The sequence below is a fragment of the Ceratotherium simum genome, chromosome 11, assembly GCF_057802395.1.
Source record: "Ceratotherium simum simum isolate JZ-2026a chromosome 11, ASM5780239v1, whole genome shotgun sequence".
Classification (NCBI taxonomy): domain Eukaryota; kingdom Metazoa; phylum Chordata; class Mammalia; order Perissodactyla; family Rhinocerotidae; genus Ceratotherium; species Ceratotherium simum.
The window spans coordinates 66,561,688-66,584,179 of NC_141910.1; the positions used below are offsets into that span (position 1 = coordinate 66,561,688).

Genomic DNA, 22,492 nt, shown 5'->3' on the forward strand with positions numbered 1-22,492 from the left:
GCTGTCTAATTAATGCAATCCTTTCTTTTAAAAAAAATCACTATTTCTGTATATAGCTCTTCACCATCAAAGTCCTAAAAGTCGCCACCTGCAGGGTCTTAGATGCTAATTTTATTCAAAACTTGATTTTCAAATCCATTTCATGGTTTGGTCATGCCACCGAGTTGTTCTCACCACCGAGTGTTCTGCTTCAAAGGCTGTTACTAAACTTGGCTGGAAATTCAGCCCGAGGATGTCCTGATGAGAGAAACGCTTATTGCCGGCAGCGGGGATCACCCTTCCAGAGACTTCACCCCCACGAATGCTGTATGAAATACCAAGGGCTCCCATCAATCACTCAGGTGGCACCACGTCACCAAAGCTTGCTCTCAATGGTGCCCCTCATGGGTAAGACCCCTCCCCTTGCTCAGAAGGGCAGCCAGCAGCAGGACACACTCCTTCCAGCAATGCACACCCACCGGCTCCTGCACCAGGCCCCATGCTGGGCTGGGCGTGCACATGGGGCCAGCACAGTGTGTGCGCAGGAACAGGGAGTGCTGCGGGGAAACTGACAATGACAGACACAGGACATGTGACAGAACAAAGGTGGACCCCAGGGGTGGGAGGGCGAACCCTGCCTGAGGAAATACCAGTGAACAAGAGGTGCAGTCCACACACTGGATCACACCTATCCCTCAACATCTGAGCAACTGGAACAGGGCTCTGGGGAAACCCCAGAGCCAAAAAGGAAGAGCACCCCGCGTCCAGGCTGGGTACCAACAGTCTTCTCCTTCTGCCCCAATCCCTACATCCCTCTTAAAATGCCTGGCCCAGAGAGATACTAAAATACCTCAGAAAGATGACCTTTGGGAGTATTTTCCAAGATAAACTTCCAGATCGGAGTTTCTCAACTACCGACACCTTGGACGACTGGACAAGTCATTGTTGGGGGGCAGAGGGGGTCCCTACAATTCTGCATTGTAGGATATTTAGAAGGGTCCCCGGCACGCTAACTCATGACAATCAAAAAGGCCTCCAGACATTGCCACATGTCCCGGGGGGGCAAAATCGCCCTCAGTTGAAAGCCACTGCTATAGAGAGAAGGTTCCTCTGCAGCCCCATCTACAGTCCTAAAGGGAGGCTATTCGCCTGCTCCCTTGAGAAAGGAAAGCTCTGTGCCAAAGTCAGGCTTGTTCCCAGCCCAGCCTCCAAGGCCCTCTGTGATCCGGTGCAGCCAGCTTTCCGTTTCATTCACCCCACCCGGCCCTGTGCACCGGAGCCTCCCTTCAGTGAGCCCACCGCGCACTCGCTCATCTCTCAGCCCCTCCTCTCACTCCTACTTCCACCCAGATGAACTTTCCTCTCTGTTGAAACCCGCTCATCCAATAAGGCTCAGCTCAAGAGCCACCTTCTCAATGAAACCTTCTCTGATTCCTGCCCCCTCCAATCAGAATAAATTTCTCCTTCACTTATGTCTATGAAATCTGCATCTCTCATTACACGCCCCCATCCCTGCCTCATTACGGACAGAGCTGTCCATGATCACAGGATCCCTGAGAGCAGAGGTCCTCAGCACCCTGTGCAGCACCTCAAACAGCCCTGGTGCACAGTGGGTTTGCAATCCGAGTCGGCGAAATCTCCAGGATTCTCACCAAGGCATGGCTTGGAGAAGCCCACTCGGCTGTTCACACACACACTTGTGACTTCACCCACACAGTCCAGCAGAGCACGCCTAGGCTAGCAGAGACCTGAGGCGTCATCTAGTCTCATGTCCTCATTTTCAAGATGAGGACACCAAAGTTCAGAGTGGGGAACGACATCGGATCTGTGGCTAGATGATGGCTGTCGCCCCTAGAATCCAGGTCCCCTGACCCCCTTCTGCCCACCGCACTATCCTCTCCCTTACCAGCAGATAGTGATGGCAGCAACAACCCAAGATGACCTGAGGTCAAAGAAATAAGTAACAGCTGGGGGCAGGAGAAGACAACAGACCCGAACGAGTCCACTAACGGTTATTTCCCATCTGCAATATCCCAGCTTCTGATGATACATTCCTGGGGCCAGCGATGAACTGATCTATCTACGGAAATGCAGTCAGCATTCATTCTCGCTGTCACGGAGACATTGATTTCAGGAATATAAATGAACATAAAAATTTATATCAAGTAAGGCAGAAAATCAGAGCAATTACTGTCCACATTTAGCCCCCAAAAGACCCACTGGCTCAATGATCTAGATATTTTAGGAAACAGTCCTTCTTTACTTTCCTTTGACTTATTGAATATATTTGAATATGACGGAGTTTCGTACATCTTCCATTTGTATTTGCTATAGCTCTTTTTAATCAATAACCAAGTAAGCTTTTTTAAATCAATAACCCAGCAAGCTTTATACCCTCTCTATGAACAAGATAACTATCAGCCTGACAGATCATTTCTCACGGGGTGACCGTATGCAAACAGGTAATTACATTCAGCAAAAAAATAAATAAAATTGCCCTCATTTTCTGTTGTTTCCAGGCAAGGGGCTATCTGCAAGACTGGTTTTTCATTAGACAAAATACTACAGTGCATACAATCTAAGTGGGACCCAGCTTCAAGGAGACCAGTATGAGAAAAGAGAGATCAGTCCAAAAACCCTAAATTAAAGGGCACCTTCTTCCTAGGACTCTAGCATGCTAAACAGTTCTCTAACATGTCTCTCAGTAATCACAAGTAAGAAATCCAAGAACGACCTGGACCCACTGGAGAGTGAGTCACGACCCAGACCGGTTCTCAGTGCCCACGCTTCCCCCAGCTGCAGCCGCCTAAGCCCTTGGAGAGATGGCGTGTGAGACACTGCCAAAACGGGCGTGCATCCTACCAACAGTCAGCTACGGACACCGCACGCCATGTCCAGTCCGGGCTAGGACTCTGTGATGGGACTGAGGCCGCCAGCCAGGCCAAGCTCTTGGGTGTCAATGAAGCGCTCGGTAAGCCCCGGGGAGGAGGAGGAGATGAGAGCCGCCTGGGGTCACTCATTCTGGCCTGGAAAGGCTTCGTGAGGATTGTGGCTCACGAGCCAGGCATTACAGGCTGAAAAAAACGTTGAGGCAAAGGCCTGCATTGCGGAGGCCATCCTATGAGCAGAGGCGGGAAGACAGGAAAATGAAGCAGGAGTGAGCAACACAGTCAGCCTGGATTAGAGCGAGAAGTTCTGGGGAGAAGCAACAGAAAATAAAGACCAAGAAGAAGGCTGGGACCCAAAATTGGTAGGTTTCCAAAGCCACACCCAGGAGCTTGCTCTTCACGTTAGAGGGGCTCAGTACAGAGCCCCCAAAGGCCACGGCTGAGCTGTTTTTGGCCCACTGCTCTGGAAGCCCTGACCATCACTGCAAATCACACCGGCCTAATAGTCTGGGTGTCACTGAGGACACATATCAACCTCAAAGAAGAAACATACGTCAAGCCCCTTCCTCTCAACCAAAATGAAAATACAAGAAGTATTCTGTACTCTACTCGCAGATCCTCACCAACAGACTCAACTCAGCCTAAACCAATCGAAGAAAAGAACAGTCAGGTGTTCTTTGGGAAGCTACACAACTTTACTTTTCAAGAAGGTATCTTTTCTGGGAAAATCCAAGAGAGACATAAATCAAGACCAAAAAAAAAAAAAATGTAACTGTGCCTTTTTTTTTTTAATGTTACAGTAAGGACAGGAATAGATTTACGTTCCAAAAACCAAAACAAATCAGGCTGTGAACTACTCAGTATGCTGACTCATGAGGGTCTCTTTCAACTAAAAATAGATGCAATTTTCAGTGTCATGCAAGTCAAGGCAGCTCATCGGTGGATTAATCCTTCTAATGAAAGGTCAGCCCGCAGTGAGGCTGTGGGGAAAGGGGTCTGCACACACACCATCTACGAGAGCACGGACTGCAACAACCTTCTAAAGGGCAATTCAGGAATATTGATCAAATCTTTAAATGTGCTCCTTCTTTGACCCAGCAATTCTGCTTCTGGGAACTGACCTTACAGCAGTCCTTCCCTATGTGTGCGTGCCTTCTTTACTTATTTATATGCTCATTATATATAATAAACACTCGATGTAGACGCTTACTGCATCACTGTTGGAAAGAGTGGAAAACTGGAAACTACGTCTCACGTGCATCAGTGGAGGACTAGTTAAAGGACGTCTACCCACATCATTGAATCCGTGCAGCAGTCAAAAAGAGTGAGGCCATCCTTACATGTAATGAGACAAAAGGATATATTATGAAACAATGTGAGCACGTGTATGTGTGTCAGGGGCGGGGAGTGTGTAAATGAATTGTAAGTACAGCAAGACAGACCCAAACTGCTCACAACAGTTTCACTTGCAGGGAGAGGACCAGTCTGGCGGCAGAGCACGGAGAGAGAAGCTACACCCTTTGTATTTTCACATTTCCCTAATTTTTCTTATTTCTCTTATTTTTCTTTAAAGAAGCATGTACCACTTCTACAATTTTTCAAAGATGAAATCTAGAAAAGTAAGGTCAAACCAACGAGCTGGGCATCTAAGAAATCAGGGGCTTTAATCAGGATATAAGGTCTTCCTCCCAGAAGCATAAGGCAAAGCAGGCCAGAGACTGTGTCCACTTCATTATCATCCCAAGCACCATGATAGGACCAGACGCACAACAGGCACTCAGTAAATGGTGGATAAATGAATGAATGAGGAGTAGGCAAGTATACTCCATTCATCTGGGCCTACGGAGCACTGGAAATAGCTGAGTGCCCATCCCCACCCCCACCACCACCAACGTGGGCCAGAGGTAAGCACGGGAGGTAGGGAATCACAGGCCTGGGCCCTCTGACCTGACGTTTACCAACTGTGAAACTTCCTCACCATCCTCCCCCATGGAAAGATGGGGCTGTCCTGAGTCAGCCCAAGGCACCTTCCAGCTCTAACTGGCAGGAACACAGAAAGTGTTGGAGGGAGAGGTTTCACTTATGTGAGAGACTCTAGTTCACACAAAGACGGAGAAAGTGTGACCAAGCACAAGCCGGTATGCGGGAGGGAGAAACCCCAACTGTCTTTGCAGCCTGGAGATGGACTGGAGAGAAGAAGTAGACCCAGAGCCGGGCAGACCAGGGCTTTAGCGAGTTCTGCCCGTTAGCAGCTGTGGGCAGATGCGGACAAATCACTCAACTTTCTGGGTTTATTTCATTTAAAAACAGAAATGTTATTACCTACTTTCCAGAATTACTATAAGATGTAAGTGAAGTGACCCACATGCCCGACATGAGATACACTCTAAGACCCATTCTCTCGCCCTGACGTCCAGGTGTGGGGCCCACAGCAGGTGTCCTGCGACCCACTGTCCTGTGTTCTCGCCACTCAGCCAAGCACTCCCCAGACCAGGTGAACAAGACATGCACAGCTGGCTGGCTCTCGGGGCCTGCGCTGCAACTAAAACCTGCTTGGAATCTGCACCTTGTAAGCCTGACATAAGTCGCCTGGCATGTACCAGACCACCAATTCTTCACCTCATTATCTCTGACATTCCTCAGGATGAACTGAACCTCAAGCCTCCCCCAGTGCTGCCACCTTCTTCTTTCTCCATCAATTCTCAATTCACCCATCTCTTCCTTTCTTGTCCTTCAGTATTGAATTCAAATCTGAAGTTGGCGGGATTCACCATGCGCTCAGGATCCTCCACCGCCACCCCCGCTGACCCTCCCTGGCTGAGGTGCCCCACTCTTTGTCAGTCCGCCAGCAGCAAGGATTCCAGGTGCAGAGTGTCGTGTGTATACCAGCCATGTGTGAGGGGCAGGGAATAGGTGCTCTGTACTTACTGGCTCACTTTATGGTACAGCTTAGCAATGCCCTGGTGGGTCCAGTCCTTCCCAAGGGTGGGCAAAATGTGGCCAAGAGTATCTGATCTAAATAAAGATAAAAATGAGAAAAATAAAATTAAAAGGGCATCACAGAAGGAAAAAAATTCCATTCCGATTTACTGCATCATAAAAAATGCAAATGAGACCCATCACTTATTTTCTGGATATTCAGAAAGGTGCTCTTCAGAGGCAGCCACATGAGCAACAAAATCAGGGAGCCGACAGCCCCCAGGGAAAGCACCACCAAGCCCAAACTGCAGCTGTTGAATCGAGGCGTGAGGACTCTGTGAGCAGCACCGACTGCAAGGGAAACTGAACTGCGTGAGCTCCACAATGCCACAGAGGAGAAGTGAAATGCTGGCCCAGGCCCAGGGGTCCCACGAGGAAGGCAAGAACTCCCCCATAGCACTGAACCCGTGGGACCTACCTCGTGATTGTTCCATCGATATCAGAAATGACGACTTTGTCGTCCCAGTTCCACAAGTAGATGGTGCCCTCGCAGCGGCACGTGCCTTGATACTGTGTGGTGACGCTGAAAACCACGTCATTGGGGCCATTCTTCAACTTTAAGCTTTTCTGCAAAACATGAACTATGTGTCTGCTTCAGGGGAAGGCCCAGATTGAGGGATATTTGGTTTCTGTTCCCTGAGAAGCCAGATTAGGATTTTTTAAAAAAATCACTGCCCTACCCAGCCCTGGGTGTCTAGTGGTTAAGATCCGGCACTCTCACTGCTGAGGCCTGGGTTCATTTCCCAGTCAGGGAACCACACCACCCGACTGTCGGCTGCCATATTGTGGCAGCTGCATGTTGCTGTGATGCTAAAAGCTATGCCACTGGTATTTCAATACCAGCAGAGTCACCCATGGTGGACAAGTTTCAGTGAAGCTTCCAGACTTTGACAGACTAGGAAGAAGGACCTGGCCACTCACTTCTGAAAAAATTGGCCACGCAAATCCTGTGAACAGCAGCAGAGCGTTGTCTGATACAGCACCGGAAGGTGAGAGGATGGTGCAAAAAGACCAGGCAGGATTATGTTCTGCTGTCCACAGGCTCGCTAGGAGTCAGAAGGAATCCACTCGACGGTGCTAATAACAAAGGCCACTGTACAATCCTTTCTTTCCCTGTCTTGCTCTAGATGAGGATGGTTCTTTCCAGGATTTAGGCACCTGAACCCCAGCTCTCCTCTCAGACCCACTGATAACGCAGCTCACACACTTCCTGCACAGGCATTCTACCTCCAAAGACAACACTAACTTGACCCAGTATTTCTGGATGAGAATTATCAGAGAGGGTTAAATGATAGGCTGTAAGGCTCAGCCAACCAAATCACCATTTCAGAACAGGTCACACTTACTTCTCCATGACTAAATATGAAGGGCCATGGTTGGGGAGATTAACACAAGCCAAGTGTGGAGATAGGTTTCCCTAAATAACCATGTTTTTAATGATGATTATACTGACACAGACTGCAGGAAAGCAGTCTCAGTTATCAGGCCCATCTCATTTCTAGAAGCATCGAGTCTCGACCTAGGAAAATCACGCCAGATTCAGAAAGCAAAATTACTTTTGGCGGTTTGAATCTCTTTGCTCGGACCCTCTGGTGCATGCCAGCTGGTGCACAGACCCGCAGGCCGCCTGACTCCCCCAGGGTCACTAGTCGGAGCTGTGTGCCACGCAGCTGCACGGGGACTGCCAGGCTGCAGGGTGGCACTTGTGGCATTAAGTGGGTTCTGGGCCTGTCTGTTACCTTTTCCCATTAAACACCATCACAGCTAAGCCTGGCCCCCACTTACTCTTAGGATACAAAGGAAAAGAGCAGGGATATTTGCTCACTGGGCAACAAGGCCCAGGCAAGGAAGGGCCTGATTAAAACAGGTCGTACACCCGCACAGAAAAAGGACATTGTGACCCGACGGCCCCTGCTCCCTGCAATTCCCTAGATCCCATCACAACTGCTTGATGTCCCCCAGTGTAAGAGATGCATTTGAGTTAACAAACAGCTCTCTAAATGTGGAAACAGGGCCGGCCCCGTGGTGTAGCGGTTAAGTGTGCGCACTCCACTGCTGGCGGCCTGGGTTCAGATCCCGGGCGCACACCAACACCCCGCTTGTCAGGCCATGCTGTGGCAGCGTCCCACATAAAGTGGAGGAAGATGGGCACAGATGTTAGCTCAGGGCCAGTCTTTCTAGCAAAAAGAGGAGGATTGGCATGGACGTTAGCTCAGGGCTGATCTTTTTCACAAAAAAATAAATACATAAATAAATAAATAAATAAAATGTGGAAACACTCCTGTGAGATTTTGGTCTATCAGTCATTTACACCTCAGGATAAATTAGCTCCATCAGGCAGCCTTCTTCTAACACTTGAAAACAGGATACTCCAGGGCTGCATCAGGGAAGCCAAAGGTGAAGTGATATTGAGGAGCCAGCCTTCACTGATGCTGATGTTGGGGTGAAAACATGGAGTACCAAAAGGAGGGGCCTGAGGTAGCCAGAGGGCAGCAGGCACTCTGGAATAGATAAGTACCAGGAGTAAAAGTGGCAGCCAGAGGCAAGAGGGACACCAGACCATCACGCCCACCAAGTCTGGGTGGCCGTGCCTGGGCCAGTGCCCACAAACAGGGCGAGGGAAGAACCAGACCCTCACCAGCTGCTCTGAAGTGAGTCGGAGGGTCTTCTTGTAGCTGACACTGGACAACAGAGGGAGGTGGCTTGAGCTTGATGGCTTGGCAGCTGCGTGCTCTTCATCACTGGAGGATGATTCATGCTTTATTCTGGAACACACAGTGATGTAATCACCAATGAGGAAATGCATCTGGGTAGCCATTAAAAATGCATTAGCCCAGAATCAATGACAGAGTCAATCGGGTCTCTCCCGAGCGCTGCCTCCTGGGTGGTCATCTACCATCCACCATTACATTTATCAATGGACTCTCACTAAACTCCCATTCATACGGCTCGTGCATTATTCATCCGGGGCTGCCTCTCCTCATTCACTTTCCTATTTACTAGCTATCATCGCTCTATTTTAAACCAAGGGCTCCTCTTCCTGATCAGTGGTTAACTCCCTCCTTGCCTAGGGGGACGCTCACAAACGTTCTCCTCCCTTCCCCATCTGAGGCTGTGGGGCAAGCACAGAGTGCAAATGTCTACACGTGCCACTCATCAGTTCCCTGTACCTACCGCTCCAAATCCACAATTCCAAATAATTAGGGCATTCTAGGACTTCCGCACAGGTACCAGTGAAAACAAGGAAGTCTCACCAATCCTCCTCCAGAACCCCTAAGCAGGCTGGCCCACGAGCAAGGGCCGCACCTTACCTGCCTGCACAGAATTCACAGGCCAACACTCCCAGCTCTTCTAGGCTCTCCTGTTTGGTGGGGAGCTGGGAGGTGCACGTGGGGAGCAGGCTCATTTTCTTTAAATAGTTCATACAAAGCATATCAGTAATTAGTTGTTTCCTAGATTAAAATCCTGCTACAGCATAATCCCCAACCCAGAGGTATTAGCTCTGCTTCCCAGGACCATTATCTTTAAAAACGCCTTAACGCTACACAAAGTGTTTAATAAATGTTTGTTAGGCTAAACGGAAAAGGCTGGGTGGCCCCCAAGCAGGCACGTCCCAACTCCTCAGATGCACGCCTTCCTGTGAGGCTTCCCGCTCGCCACATCCCTCTATGCAAAGCCCCGTCTTATCTTTTTATCTCAATGAGCTCTTACATCTCAATGCTAATGTCCCCTGTCCTCCTGCCTCCTGTTTTCTCCTTTGCCTCCCTTCTCTTCTACCAGAAATGATGAGATATCTCCTAGGCAACCTGCTGCTTTCTTAGCCCATATGTATTCATTCCAGAAGCAGGTCTTATAATCCAATACTGCCCCAAACTAGGGGAGACATGAGACACCACCACTACACAGCACCCCACTTCTGTGTTATTCCTACCACCTCTTAGGTGGAGACTTGGCTCCTTCCACGTCTAGAACGAGCTGCCCCTCTCCACACACCTGCTTCCCAGCCCCATGAGGCAGCCTCTGGACTGCAGGCTGGTGGACTGGAGCTCATTCAACCAGTCCTTATTCGCACGGTGCCGGGCGTGGACGTGACAGCAAACAACCCGGCCCGGCTCTCCAGGGCTTTTTGTGTAAACAATCACAACACAGCAGGAGAAGTACTATGATCGGAAAGCAGAGGCCACCCCAGGGAGCAGCTAGACTAGGGGCCTAGGAGCTGCACAGAACAATCCGGGCTAGAGTCGCAGACTTGTCCATCACCGAGATACAGCCCCGATGAACAAGCCATGGGAACAGGTGACTATGTCCACGGAGAAGGACAAACCACGTAGGCTAGAATCCTGCTGGGTTCATGGCAGGGCTAAGCTACGTGTGGATGAATCAACACCTGTGACACCGTGGGCTGGTTCCAGGTGGAGTGGAGATATGGCACTGCGGTTAGAACCTGCGAAACCCAGGTGTGAACCCCGTAGGAACTTCCGGCTGTGTTACCTCGCATGAATCACTTCTCTTCTTTCAGGCTTGATTCCTTATCTTACAATGCAGAGGAACAAACTGCATCACCCACCAAAAAATTCAGGATGCAGGCAGATAACAGATGGAAAGATCTAGACTGGGAGACACAAGTCCCAGTAAAGGCCTTGCAGCTACAGAATTCCTCTCTGGGCCTCAGCGGCTCGTCTGTACAATGACGGGTTCCAACAAAAGGTCCCTCAACTTCCAACCCCCGCAGATCCAACGAACCATGCTTGTCCTTCTGAACCAACAACCTAGAGGTTTTCAGACAGATGGGGCAGACACAGTCTTGGAGCCAATCCGGCCTGACAAGCGCCTGGGTGGGAACCGGAAGGAGGCGAGGCCACAGGCCCCTCATGGAATCAGGAAATGTTTACACTCCATCCAAACAGTTTGGGTGAAATGAGATCCAAATGTGAACTGAAGCTCTTAGTGACAACAGATTGACGTGTGCCTCCGCTGGGAGGATGCGGAAGCAAGGCGGAATAGCTGTCATTTCCATCTGCTGCTTTAAAAAAAAAAACCTAAATCCGTGCAGCTTGCCATGTTTGAGGGAACACAGAAAGGAAAACAGATACAAAAACTAAAATGGGAGCTGTACAGTTGGCTGCTGGTGGTTCCAGCTTAGGGGGAGTCCACGGTCATTTGCGGACTCTGCCACCCCGCGTGCAGCAACGTGGCCCCCGTCCCCTACTCCTGAATGGCTAACTCAACGTTGCTCGCTTTACAGCATCTGCAAGCAGCAACAAAACAAAAGGGCTCATCTCCCTTGAAAGTCTGTTTTCAGGCGAGTAGCTGTGAACAACATCTAAGGCAGCACCTGTCACAGTGTTCATTCTTCAAACAGTATTTGAGTGATTTGTATGGCGACAAGCTGTTTGCTCAATTATGAGACTGCAGGGACTGTTCTGTCAATCAAGTCTGTCAATTAGGCAGGCACTCCAACCCCTTCTTTTCTGTCAACTGCATGAATCTAATTAGGAGGCTAAAAGTCTAAGATGCCAGTAACAATTAAAAGATTTACATTTCTCAAAAAGAACTTTATATTAAAACTTTTCAAAATCTCAATTCCTTTTCACAAGAGTCAATTCTTCATTTTTCAGGCTTAATAAAGTGCAGCATGACTAACCCAGAACGGTGAACAAGTCAAACTACTTCTGTTTAACTGGGAAATGCGTTTTTGTCAATGTTTGAATAGGATCACATCAGACAGTCAGAAAATCCAAAGTGCTTCAAATAAACCGCGCCAGCTGATGTTCCAACTGGGGAAGACCTGCACAAGTGTCCTGCTGCCCCCTCACCCTCAGGCCACCCAGAATCCTCCCCAGGGCCTCCAGGCCACTGAATAACAGTGGACTCATGTCCTCTGCACACCACACCCTGCACAGCTACTGTCACGTTCCAGCCCTTTTAAACCTCTCTGAGCCTCAGGCCCATCCTCCACCAGGTCTAAGACTGGCATATCGCAGGCTCAATTTGGCAGACATCCTGAGTTGGGCCATATCGTAGAGTATATTTTAAAATATTTGAAACTGCAGTTAGGATGAGCACATGTCCTCCAGCTCACCACAGAGCCACCCTCCTGACAGTTCCCTGCAGGCACCTCCCCTGCGCGGCCCTGTTGGGTTTTTCATTCTGGATCTCCCTTCTCCTGATGCTGTGGTGAGGATGACACGAGCCGACGTCTGCGAGGCTGGTGTCACTCTTTTCTCCATTTTGCAGATGAAGGAGGAGACACAGAGGGGCTGATGAATTTGCCAAAGATCACACAGAAGGTTGACAAAGTCCCTGCTCTTATGTCCTGCTCACGCTGCCGCTCGTGTTTGAAAATCATTGCTGGGACAGAGAGGGTTCTTAAAGAGAATTCCAGGAGAGCAGGATGTTTCTACTGCAGCTAAACCGCTGGTCTAAACTGCTGAGGAGAAAGGGGCTGGCATCTTTGTTTGTGTCTCCTCTCATGGCATCAACCCTCTCCTATACAGCCTCCCTCGGCTGCTCTGGGCCGAACATCACACCTGTCCCTTTGCTCAGATATGGAAGGCAGTTTGTCTGAAGCCAGGATTCCAAACCAGATCTCCCTGACTCCAAAGTCTGTTTACAGCCTGCTGCTTCCCACAAATAGGCATCAACAACCACTTCCTGGAAATCCACTGGCTTCTATCCTGGCTGCTTTATATGTCCCTTCAAAGGACTGCACCTGCCTTCTCCCTCTCAAGCTCAAAATTCCAGGTTGGGAAAGTATCCAAATAATCGTGCCTGAAAGCCCTTCCCCAGGGATCAAGGCAGAGACGGAGGGTGAGGAATGGGCAAGTCAACCCTGCTCCCTCTCCAGTGCAGATCCACAGGGGTCAGGTGGGAAAGGACAGTGCTGGGGCGCCATGAAGGAAAACAGAAAGGGAATCCTCCTGCAACATCCCAGCCAGAGATGGCTGGGCCATTTAGAGTCACCTTCAGAAGCGGTTCTATCAGGTCCTGCACACTCTTCTCCAGAGGGAACAATAAAGAAGTCAAATTTTTGCCTTCTTGCAACTATTTCCAACAATGAATTCCAGAAATAAAACAGTTCACGATATAGAGCTATGGCCACGAGTCAGGACTTGAACCTAAGCCTGCCTCTCCTATAAATCAGCAATGTTTTGGGAAAACCTCATCAGTTCAGTAACAGTTCGACAACATTGATGAAATGCCTGCTCTGTCAGGCATCAGCTTGGCCTCCAAGACACCAAAATGATTAAGATATGCATCTTGCCTTCAATTAATTTGTTGGCATTTTCTATCTGCTAAATAAGAAATGCAATCTTGGGTTTCTTAAGCACAGGAATACAGTAAAGGTGAGGTCATATGTAAAAGGTGTTATATTAGGTCATTCTGGGTCAATATATAGGATTAACATCAGAATTTGTGGGTGATGGCACTGCCCTCAGAGTGGTTACCCTCAAATCTCATACAAATAGATTAACCTAAAGACAAAACACTACAAATATTGATCAGTATTATCAAAATCTAATGTCTCCTATGCCAAGTTAACATGCATCCATATCAATACTTAGAAAGGTATCAACTTACGTTCCGGTAAGTATTTAGACTACAGAGAAAGGCAAGTTCCTTCAGAAGGGAAACTTATTTTCATGTCACTGTTAACCTATTGTTTATCATCATTATCATCATTATTACTACTACTATTATCTTCTGTATATCGAGTGCTATCATATGCCAAGACCATAAGTGCCCTAGTTACATTACCTCATTTAAGCCTCACATTTACTTAGCAAAGTGGATATCTAAGGGAGCAACTGCCTCCATGTGATTGATGGGAAACCCAATGAAGTCAACTGCTCCAGGTCACAGAATAAATGAGAGAGCCAGGGCTGGAGCCCAGGTCTGCAACCCAGGTCCATCTGGGTCCAGAGCCCGTGCTGTTGGGTGAACCCTATCAGCATCCGATGGGCACGTGCCATGACCCTGCACACAGAACGTAGCTGTAGCACCCCGAGTTGACTCACACTGTACCTGGTGGCCATGCTAAGCTGTGACGGCTGCTCCCCGGTGCTGTGGCTCTTTCCAGCCAAGCACTGCTCTGGCTTACTCTCCTGGAGAAGAAGAAAAGAAAAGAGTCACAGGAGCACCAAAGAGAAGCCCCAGTGCGACCACTGGTGTGCTACAATGAAGCCTTCCCCAAAGCTCACTCCCCAGGAAGGGCAGGGCCTAGTTATGCCTCTGCTCAGAAGTATACAATTAAGCTGAGAAATATTTTTGACAGAAATGAGTCTGTTTTCCAGAAGTGTTTGTGGCACCAGACCAAACTCCATCATCAGTGTAGCTGATGCAAATGCTTTATCATGGGCTGCTTGGATACCCGAGGGCTTTCAAAATATTTTCTTTTAATTGCTAATAGAAATGTTTGAAAATATTTTCACACCATATTTTGCTTGGGAAAAACATGGATGCATTTCTCTCTTTTTCAATACCACATACTCAATAGAAAATGCTCCTTTGATGTACTGGAAAGAGGTCTGGAATTCTAAGAGATCTGGGCTCAGTCCTGCTTCTCTCACTTAGGAACCTCGGGCGAGTCACGGAACCTTTCAGAGCCTCATTTCCCCACCTGCAAAACGGGGTGATAATGTCCATCTCCTAAGGCTGCTCTGAGGACTACGGAGATGCTGCACATAAACAGAGCCTGGCAGGCGGCAGGCAAGGGGGGAGCAAGACAGCCACCAGCCCCTGGACTTCACAGCAAGTCATCAGAGGCCAGACAGAGGTATCAAAGGATACACCATTAAATCTCATTATTGGTGGTCATTTGGTCAGGGAATGAGTGATATAAACAATAAACAGGGCCACCTTAACATATGATGAGTACAAACTATTTTCAAATATTCTTTAGTTTTTTATAAGCACACAAATAATTGATAACATGCCCAGTAATTTTTAATCTATTTATTGAGGCAGGTAATGTAGACACCACTATTAACAATTCTTTATTAGTCTAGTTCAAAATATTATATCTGAAATAAATATATCTCAGTTTTTTTTAAGAAATATTTAATTTCATAGCTGTTCCTTATTTCATGCTGGCATTCCCCTCAAAACAAACTGGTGAGAATTTGGATGCTTAACAATAAACAAGTCTTTGAAATAGCCTTCTGTCTCAATTCTAGAACATTCCACCCTCTAGTCAAAAAACAGAACCTCTTTTATGCCTTAAGTCTCCGGATGGAAAGCATATGTTTGCTCTACCTTGTTCATACCTCTTGGAGATGACGGACAATCAGTAAAACTCAGGTTTGCTAACAGAAAATGTCAAAGAACAATTTTATCTTGATACAACTCTTCCAACAGAATCTTCCTTTGAACTAGTGGGACAAATAAATCGAGCTCACTGGGGTTCCTTTCACTATTATAATAACCACTTGACTGTTATCCTTGGGGTTTTTTTAATACTACATTCCAAAAGAAATCAGCTTTCCCTCAACAAGTATTTGCCGACCCCTGCTCTGGGTCCGATATGGGCACAAGGGATACTGCAGGGATCAGAGCCAGACATGGTCTCTGCCTTCCTGGAGTTCAGGGTCTGAAGGGGAATGACATGTTAATCAAACAGTCACAGTAGTAAGTTTACCAATTAATAATTACAAACTGACAAAATTCATGAAGGAAAAGGTGTATGAGAGCAGAGAAGAGCAGTCTAGACTAATCTGCTGAGAAAGGACCATTGGAGATGCTAGTTAATTAAGTGAAGAGGGGCAAGAGGGGTCCTAAGAACATTAGACAGAGAAAATAACACATGCAAAGGTCCTGGGGTAGAATGTACTCTCAGCCAGCAAGGCTAACATACATAGGGCAGGGGGGTAGAGAATGATAAAAGATGAGGCTATAAAAGGAGGCAGAGGCTAGGATACACAAGTCCTGTAGACCATGTTAAGGATACTGGTCTTAATTATAAGAGCCCTGGGAACCCACTAAAAGGTTTTAAGCAGGGAGTAGCATAAAATGGACCAGTACCCTAAATAGACCAATGCAGCTACAGTATAGAGAATGAGGAAGAGAGGCAAGAATGGCTATAAATTGACCATTTGGAAGCAACCCTGGGAGAGACGGTGGTCGCCTAGATTTGTGAGAGTAGAGCTGGAAAGAAATGGAAAATCTGAGAAATACTTAGGATGGTAAATTGATATGACTTGGTGAGGGACTGAATGTGAAGACTGACAAGAAAGGAAGTGTCTAGACTAAGGAGGGACAGTGGCTCCATTTTCTGACTATGGTCCAACAAAGGAAGAATTCACAAGAGAACCATCAGTTCAATTTTAGAAATAACAAGTTTGAAGTGCTTGACGTATCCACACGGAGATGTCTACCTAGTTGGCTATTTGATAGAGATGCAGAATACAAAACAATGTCTGGTTTGGAAACAAAAAGGGAGCCAACACATGGGTGTGGGTGAGGCTGCCTGGGGAAAAGCAGACAGTGAAAGCAGAAGAGAGGCCCTCAGACAACGCCTGAGGACCCCCTGATGGGGGCTGAGCCACAGGAGCAACAGCCTGAGGAAGAGGAAGGCCAGGTGGACACGGCCAGCATGGAAGCCAAGCAAAGACAGTGCTTCAAGAAATAGGTTGAGAGGTTAACAAATATCTGAAAAAAATTATATGCATTTATAGAAATAGAAACCAAAGAAAGCCATGTATACTTAGACACGCCATTTAAGTGAAACGACTAATGAGAATTAGTCTACTGCTGCAAGTCTACCTCATTAAAACTGTCCTCACAAGCAACAGGAAGATACTTTAAAAAAATTAAACCATCAGGTTGAATTCTTTCTTTTATAGATGAAGAAATGTTCTAGAAGGGGAGTGACTTGACCGCAGCCTCCAAGCCAAGAAGTAACAGAGCCAAGAGGTGAACCCAACTCTCCGTTCACTCTTCCAGACCCTTCTCTGCCTGCCCCACATTCTGCGATGCCTTTGCCTACTTTGTGGCAGAACTGGCTCCTGAAAATTCAGTATTATGGCTTATGCTTATTTCTCCAACACAAAAGCATAAAAACAAATGCCACTACACAAAACCAAAATTTGCTGAGCCAAGTAGAAAGACTCTTTTGTTTTCCATGCTTACCTCCTTGATTGTGGTATTTCTTCCCCTCCATGAAAACCACCATCTTCCTCCCTTTCTGGGCATCTTATCTCTCATGATAGATTCCACAGTGGCCTGTTTTAAATGGATGGTAACATAAATAATGGAACCAAAAAAAGATCAACTTAGCACATTCAAACCAAAAGAAACACACATGCAAATTAAAGTAAGATTAAAAAAAAAGAATCAGAGAAAACACAACATACTATTTGTGGACTAAAAATTTTCGAGAAGCAAAACCTAATCGCATCCAAAATTACATTAAGGTAACTTAAGCATGAAGACTTAAGAAGATGTTAAAGGAATAAACAAACAACAAATAAAATACAACACAACAACAACAAAAAAAGAAAGCATTGAAAATCATTAGTGATTAGTAAAACCAGAAGTTCTCAAATTAAAGTGGCTTACTGGTTAAGATACTGTTACTCTCAATGTGATGATTACAAAATAAAAAATGAAATGATTAATATGGGGAATAGGGTAAGACAGTCTTAAACAAAAGGTAAAACGTGCAGGATCTTTTTAGTACATTTCCAGATTTTGACAAAGTGAACATTAATAGATGCAGTTGATTTAAAATCTCAAGTATTAAAAAGAAAATTCATACTCTTACCCCAAATAAATGAAAGTTTGATGGGGGAACATTAAATATTAATTAATAATTTTCTAAGTATTTCCAAAGAACAAAGTATTTATCGTGAGGCTAATTCCAGTGCCAAGGTAAACGTTATCTGACTTCCCTTCCTCGGTTTATAGAACTATCAGGTAGCTGACACCTCAGCTAATAGGAGAGAAAGATTTAAGTCTTTCAACCTAACAGCTTGCAGGTAAGTGGAAAGATAAATAATTCACATATTTAGCCTGAAGTGTGCTTCTTTTCATCATTTGAAAATCCCTACCCAACACAAAAGAAAACCTGAATACTAAAAAGCAAACCATGCATACCCTGTTCATGAATCGGACAATTCATAAAGATGGTAATTACCCCACTCCTCCTAAATTTATTTACATGTAACAAAACCCCAATTTAAAAAATATTAACAGGATTATTTTCAGACCTAGACAAACTGATTCTAAATTTGATTTATAAAATAAACAAATAAAAGTAGTCAAGAACATTCTCAGACAGAATAACAAGAAGGCACACACCTTATGAGATATTAAAATGTACTTAAAAGCTACAGTAATGAAAAGAATAGTGTTGGTACATAAGTAAACATACTAATGGAACAGAAGACAAAGTCCAGAAATAAATCTCAATTCATAGAGAAATGTAACATATGATAAAGTTGTAATTGCCTATCAGTGGGGGAAAGAGTTACCTAATTAATAGTACTCGGATAATTAACTAGCTATGCCAGATCCCGTTGGTTGCCTCCTTAAGGGCATCATCTCCTTTCTTTCTTGCCAACAGATCCAAAACTGTTCAAGAATCAGGCTGCAGTATGTTCTGGGAAGGCAGTCTCAATTCCAGAAGATGAACCTCAATGGGTCTACACCATTCATAGTCATTCCACTGTTTTCCCAACAATGGGTTTGGAGGTGATCATGTGACCAAGTTGTGGCCAATGAACTGTGAGAAGTCTGCCTCTCTCCCTCCTGTTTGGAGGTGGTTGTGTGAAGAAATGACGTGTAGAGCAGTCATCTCGTGACCATAAAGGGAAAGCCAAGAAATCACAGAGTAGCTAATCCAAATTCATCAAGCCTGAAACGACCAACCTCTAAGTTTCTTATTATGTAGGACAATAAACCCCTATTGTTTAAGCCACTATTAGTCATTCTGTTTCTCGTAACCAAAGCCTCCTAACTGATTCAATAACCAGCTGGGAAATAATTTGGTTCCTGATACCTCACTCATTACTCTCAAAATAAAATCTAGGTGGAGCAAAGATTTAAGAAAGTACTAGAAGAAAAGAAAGGGCATATTTTCACAAGTTTTGGAAACAGAGAAGCAGAGTCATTCTAAGTGTGATACAAAACCCAACAGCCACAAAAGATAAGAGTGACAAACTCTACATATAAAAATAATTTCTATATTAGATAAATACCATAAACAGAGTCAAAAACTACTGACAACCTGTAAAAAGATTTAGAACACCTATCACAAAGACTAATTTCTTTAAGTTTAAGAGGCGTGTGTATTTCTTTTTCTGTGAACTATATCCTTTAACCATATTTCTATTGCACTATTCTTTTTTCTTAGGATTTGTAAGAGCTGACACACGTAACATAACAATTTGTCCTGGGCCATGGATACAACGAGGAACCTGGCAGCGACAAAACAAAAACCACTCTGGAGAACACGCCCTCAGCCCAGTGCACAAAGAATACTCACAGATAAAGTTCCACCAAAGATGAGGTCACAACCCCCAAATCCCAAAACACACTCACACACACCAGGAAGGAGCAAGCATAGACTCAACCAAGTGGGATCAGACCTTCAAGAGCCTCAGATATCAGAGCTACCTGATAAAATACAGCCAAAGCAGTACAAGGCACTAAGTGTACAAAGGATACAACAAGGGTAAGACACAGTCTCTGCAACAACAAGAAGGTATAATCTAGTAGGCAGACACAACACTGAAACGATGAACAATTCCAAGTGGAATGAATCGCTGGGGGAAGATGAGAGCAATAGCTGCAGGGGTGTATCTGCCCTCCTAACCCTGCCCTTCCTTGCAGCCACTCACCTGCTCTCCCGTGCAGCTAGGAGCTGCCCCAGCCCTGTACCCGCTCCTCCCCGCCCATCAGCCCCAGGGCTTGCTTCCTGGCCGAGCGAGGCCTGACGCGAGCGCTGGCACCTGGCGTCTGGTGTGCCGCCTCCTGTACCCAACCCACTGCCTGCTCCAGCCCTTCTCTCTTCTCGCCTCCTCATCCCTGGGCTCTGACACCCGCATCCATCTGCTCTGCCCCCACCTGTGTCCCTAGTACAGCAGGTGCTGAGAACGGGACCCGGGAGGAGGCAGGACTGGGACCAGCACTGCCAGGATTGGGACATCTTGCCTTCAAAGCAGGAGGGGGAAGAACATTCAAGGTGCAAGAGAAACAGATTCGAAACTCCTGACATTTATACTCATGAACTTCGAAAGAGCACAATGTACTTAACTTTGTGGTTTTTAAAACAAGACATAAATTCCAACCGCCCAGATTAATCTATCCATCATTTTCAGTGCCCCGTTTTCTTTCTCATGTTAACGCTCACCTTTGGCAGAGGTTTCTGGAAGGCCTGCATTGCCAGGAGCAGAGGTGCTGCTGTTGTCCAGTTATAATATCTAACACGAAACAATGAAAAGATGTCAGAAGACCGAGACTCAGACTGAAAACTCTTTCTAATGTCATGAGAAGCGGTCATGGAAAGCTCTGGAACTCCAGCTGGGTCCGTAAAGAGCCCAATACTGGGGCTAACACCCCCGGCCCTCCCCTGCATGCCCTGCCCTCGCAGTTGCCCCCTCCTGTATCTAACCCCATGGGAGCCACACTGAGGGGCCAAGCAGCCGTCATGGCAGCAGCACAGTCACTGAGACGTGGTGGGAGACCCCAGCAGCCAGCTGGAGAGCAGCCCACGCTCCACGGTGCATCAAGCCAGCAACATGCTTGTGGTATTTCTTGCCATGCTTCAAGGAAACGGCAACTTGGTACCTAGTTGATATGCAAACATCCATGACTTCTTCTCAGAGAGACAAGTTTGCCAACAGTCTCCAAAAACACCTGCACAGCCCCTGACCTCAGACAACGGAGCTTTCAAGGGGTGGCTACACGGCCTATTCTGTTACACTCATGTGCTCTATGGGCCCAAGTCCCATAGGCCACACACTGTGACTTTACACACTCCGTTATAAAACTAGTACAGATAAAGAATAAAATCCACAAGATCGAAAGTTACGTCAACCTACCAACTACATAGCAACACAGTATTTTGCCAATAGTGAAGTGACTATAATAAATCTTAACAAAGACTTTATTTTATATATTTCTAAGGCCAACTGTCTAGGTCTCTGTGTTTGAAAAACTGAAGCTGAGACAGTATCATGCAACTGCTCAAACAACTTCAGGAAGAACTTACTTATTCCCGATCTTCACCACAAGATTGGGGTCATCGATGAGGGCAGGGTTGTCCACAAACTGCTGATAGGACACAGCTTGTTCCAAAAACGCATCTGTGAAAGCAATCGTAGGGAATGGGGGGAATATAAGGAAAATTTGGTTCAAAAAAAATAGGCCTATTTTTCACTCGTTTTCTGAGAGTTCATGCGTGCCGACTGTGAGGGCGATTCTATGAATGTATTTGTAAAGGGGGCTTCAATGTGTTTTGGGTGCAGTGTCTGTGCAGAAATGAAGGGAGGCTGGGGCAGGCTGAGGCAGTGGATTATGAAGGAGCAGGTGTGGAAAGCATGGTGTACACACACATCTGCAGAAGCAGATGGACAGTGAGCAGGGATCGGAAACCAGGTTACCTCGATTTCAGTCACATTCATTCGTGTGGCCTTGGGCAAGCCTCAGTGCCCTCACGTGTGACACGGGGATAATAACCACGCCCGCCTCCTCAGTGGCTGTGAGGATGGATAAGCTTGTGAATGGAAAGCACAGTGTCCTGCCTAAGCAGGTGGGAGGGGTGGAAGGAGGATGCCCAGGGGAACGAGGTCAAGGAATTCATCAGTTGGTAGTGGCTGACTACATGGACTGGGGTCTCGGGCCACCTCACCATGTAACTGTCATGAGACACTGGGAGGAAATCATTGTTACGAACATGGTGGATGCTATGAATTACTTCACTGCCTAAGCCAACCCTAGGAGCACCCTCCAGATCCAGCTGGGAAGCCTCCCTGGACTTGCTCAGAAAAACTCAGACGTCCCTCCCTCCTCCAAGTCCTCACAGCATTTTTGCATACTTCCAACACACTGTGTTATCATAACACTGACATTCCCACCAGGCTGCAGGCTCCAGAGGACACATCTGCAGGACAGGCACAGGGCAAGGAGACACACAGCATGCTCAGCAAACACGCCTGATGACAAGTGACCCCAATGGCTTTGTTGCCTGAAGCCAGGTGTGACCAACAGAACCCTGAGGTCAGTCAACTGCAAGCCAGCAACATGTGGGTCATGAGCGACAATGAGTCATCGGTGCTATTGTTAACCAGCCAAGTGGAAAGCAACTTCTAACATGAACTAATTATGGAAGCCCAAGCTTCTGGACGTTCTGACCAGCCGCCACAAGAGGGTGCTCTTGGCTTGAAGACCAGCTCCAACGCCCGGCACGGTACCTTTGGTTATCTCCCTGTTGTCGCTGAGGCCCCCGCAGAGGGAGATGGCAATGGATGGCAGGTCCCTCAGGCCGTCCGAGGTGCTCTCCACACCACTGTCAATGCCAGAACTGCCCACGGACTGCGGGGACTGGTTGGCTGAGCGGGCTCCGTTGTCGTTGGCATGTTTCGCAAGCCCAGAAGGATCTCCGCTGGAAGGAGGAAGAGCGGAAGATGTTCTGAGGATTCTCCTTG

General features: G+C 46.8%; 1 protein-coding gene across 3 annotated transcripts in view; it reads right to left on the reverse strand.

Annotated features, from left to right (window-relative positions):
* LPIN1 (lipin 1) overlaps positions 1-22,492 on the reverse strand; it is a 73,096-nt gene that overhangs the window by 16,842 nt on the left and 33,762 nt on the right. For all 3 annotated transcript variants that reach the window (XM_087437129.1, XM_087437130.1, XM_087437128.1), the window contains 8 exons: positions 22,259-22,449; positions 21,058-21,151; positions 20,197-20,266; positions 16,974-17,066; positions 13,872-13,951; positions 8,485-8,611; positions 6,265-6,413; positions 5,796-5,882 (listed from right to left, as the gene is read on the reverse strand). In XM_087437129.1, coding sequence (XP_087293255.1) covers positions 5,796-5,882; positions 6,265-6,413; positions 8,485-8,611; positions 13,872-13,951; positions 16,974-17,066; positions 20,197-20,266; positions 21,058-21,151; positions 22,259-22,449 — 891 coding nt within the window. The remainder of the gene's footprint in view (positions 1-5,795; positions 5,883-6,264; positions 6,414-8,484; positions 8,612-13,871; positions 13,952-16,973; positions 17,067-20,196; positions 20,267-21,057; positions 21,152-22,258; positions 22,450-22,492) is intronic.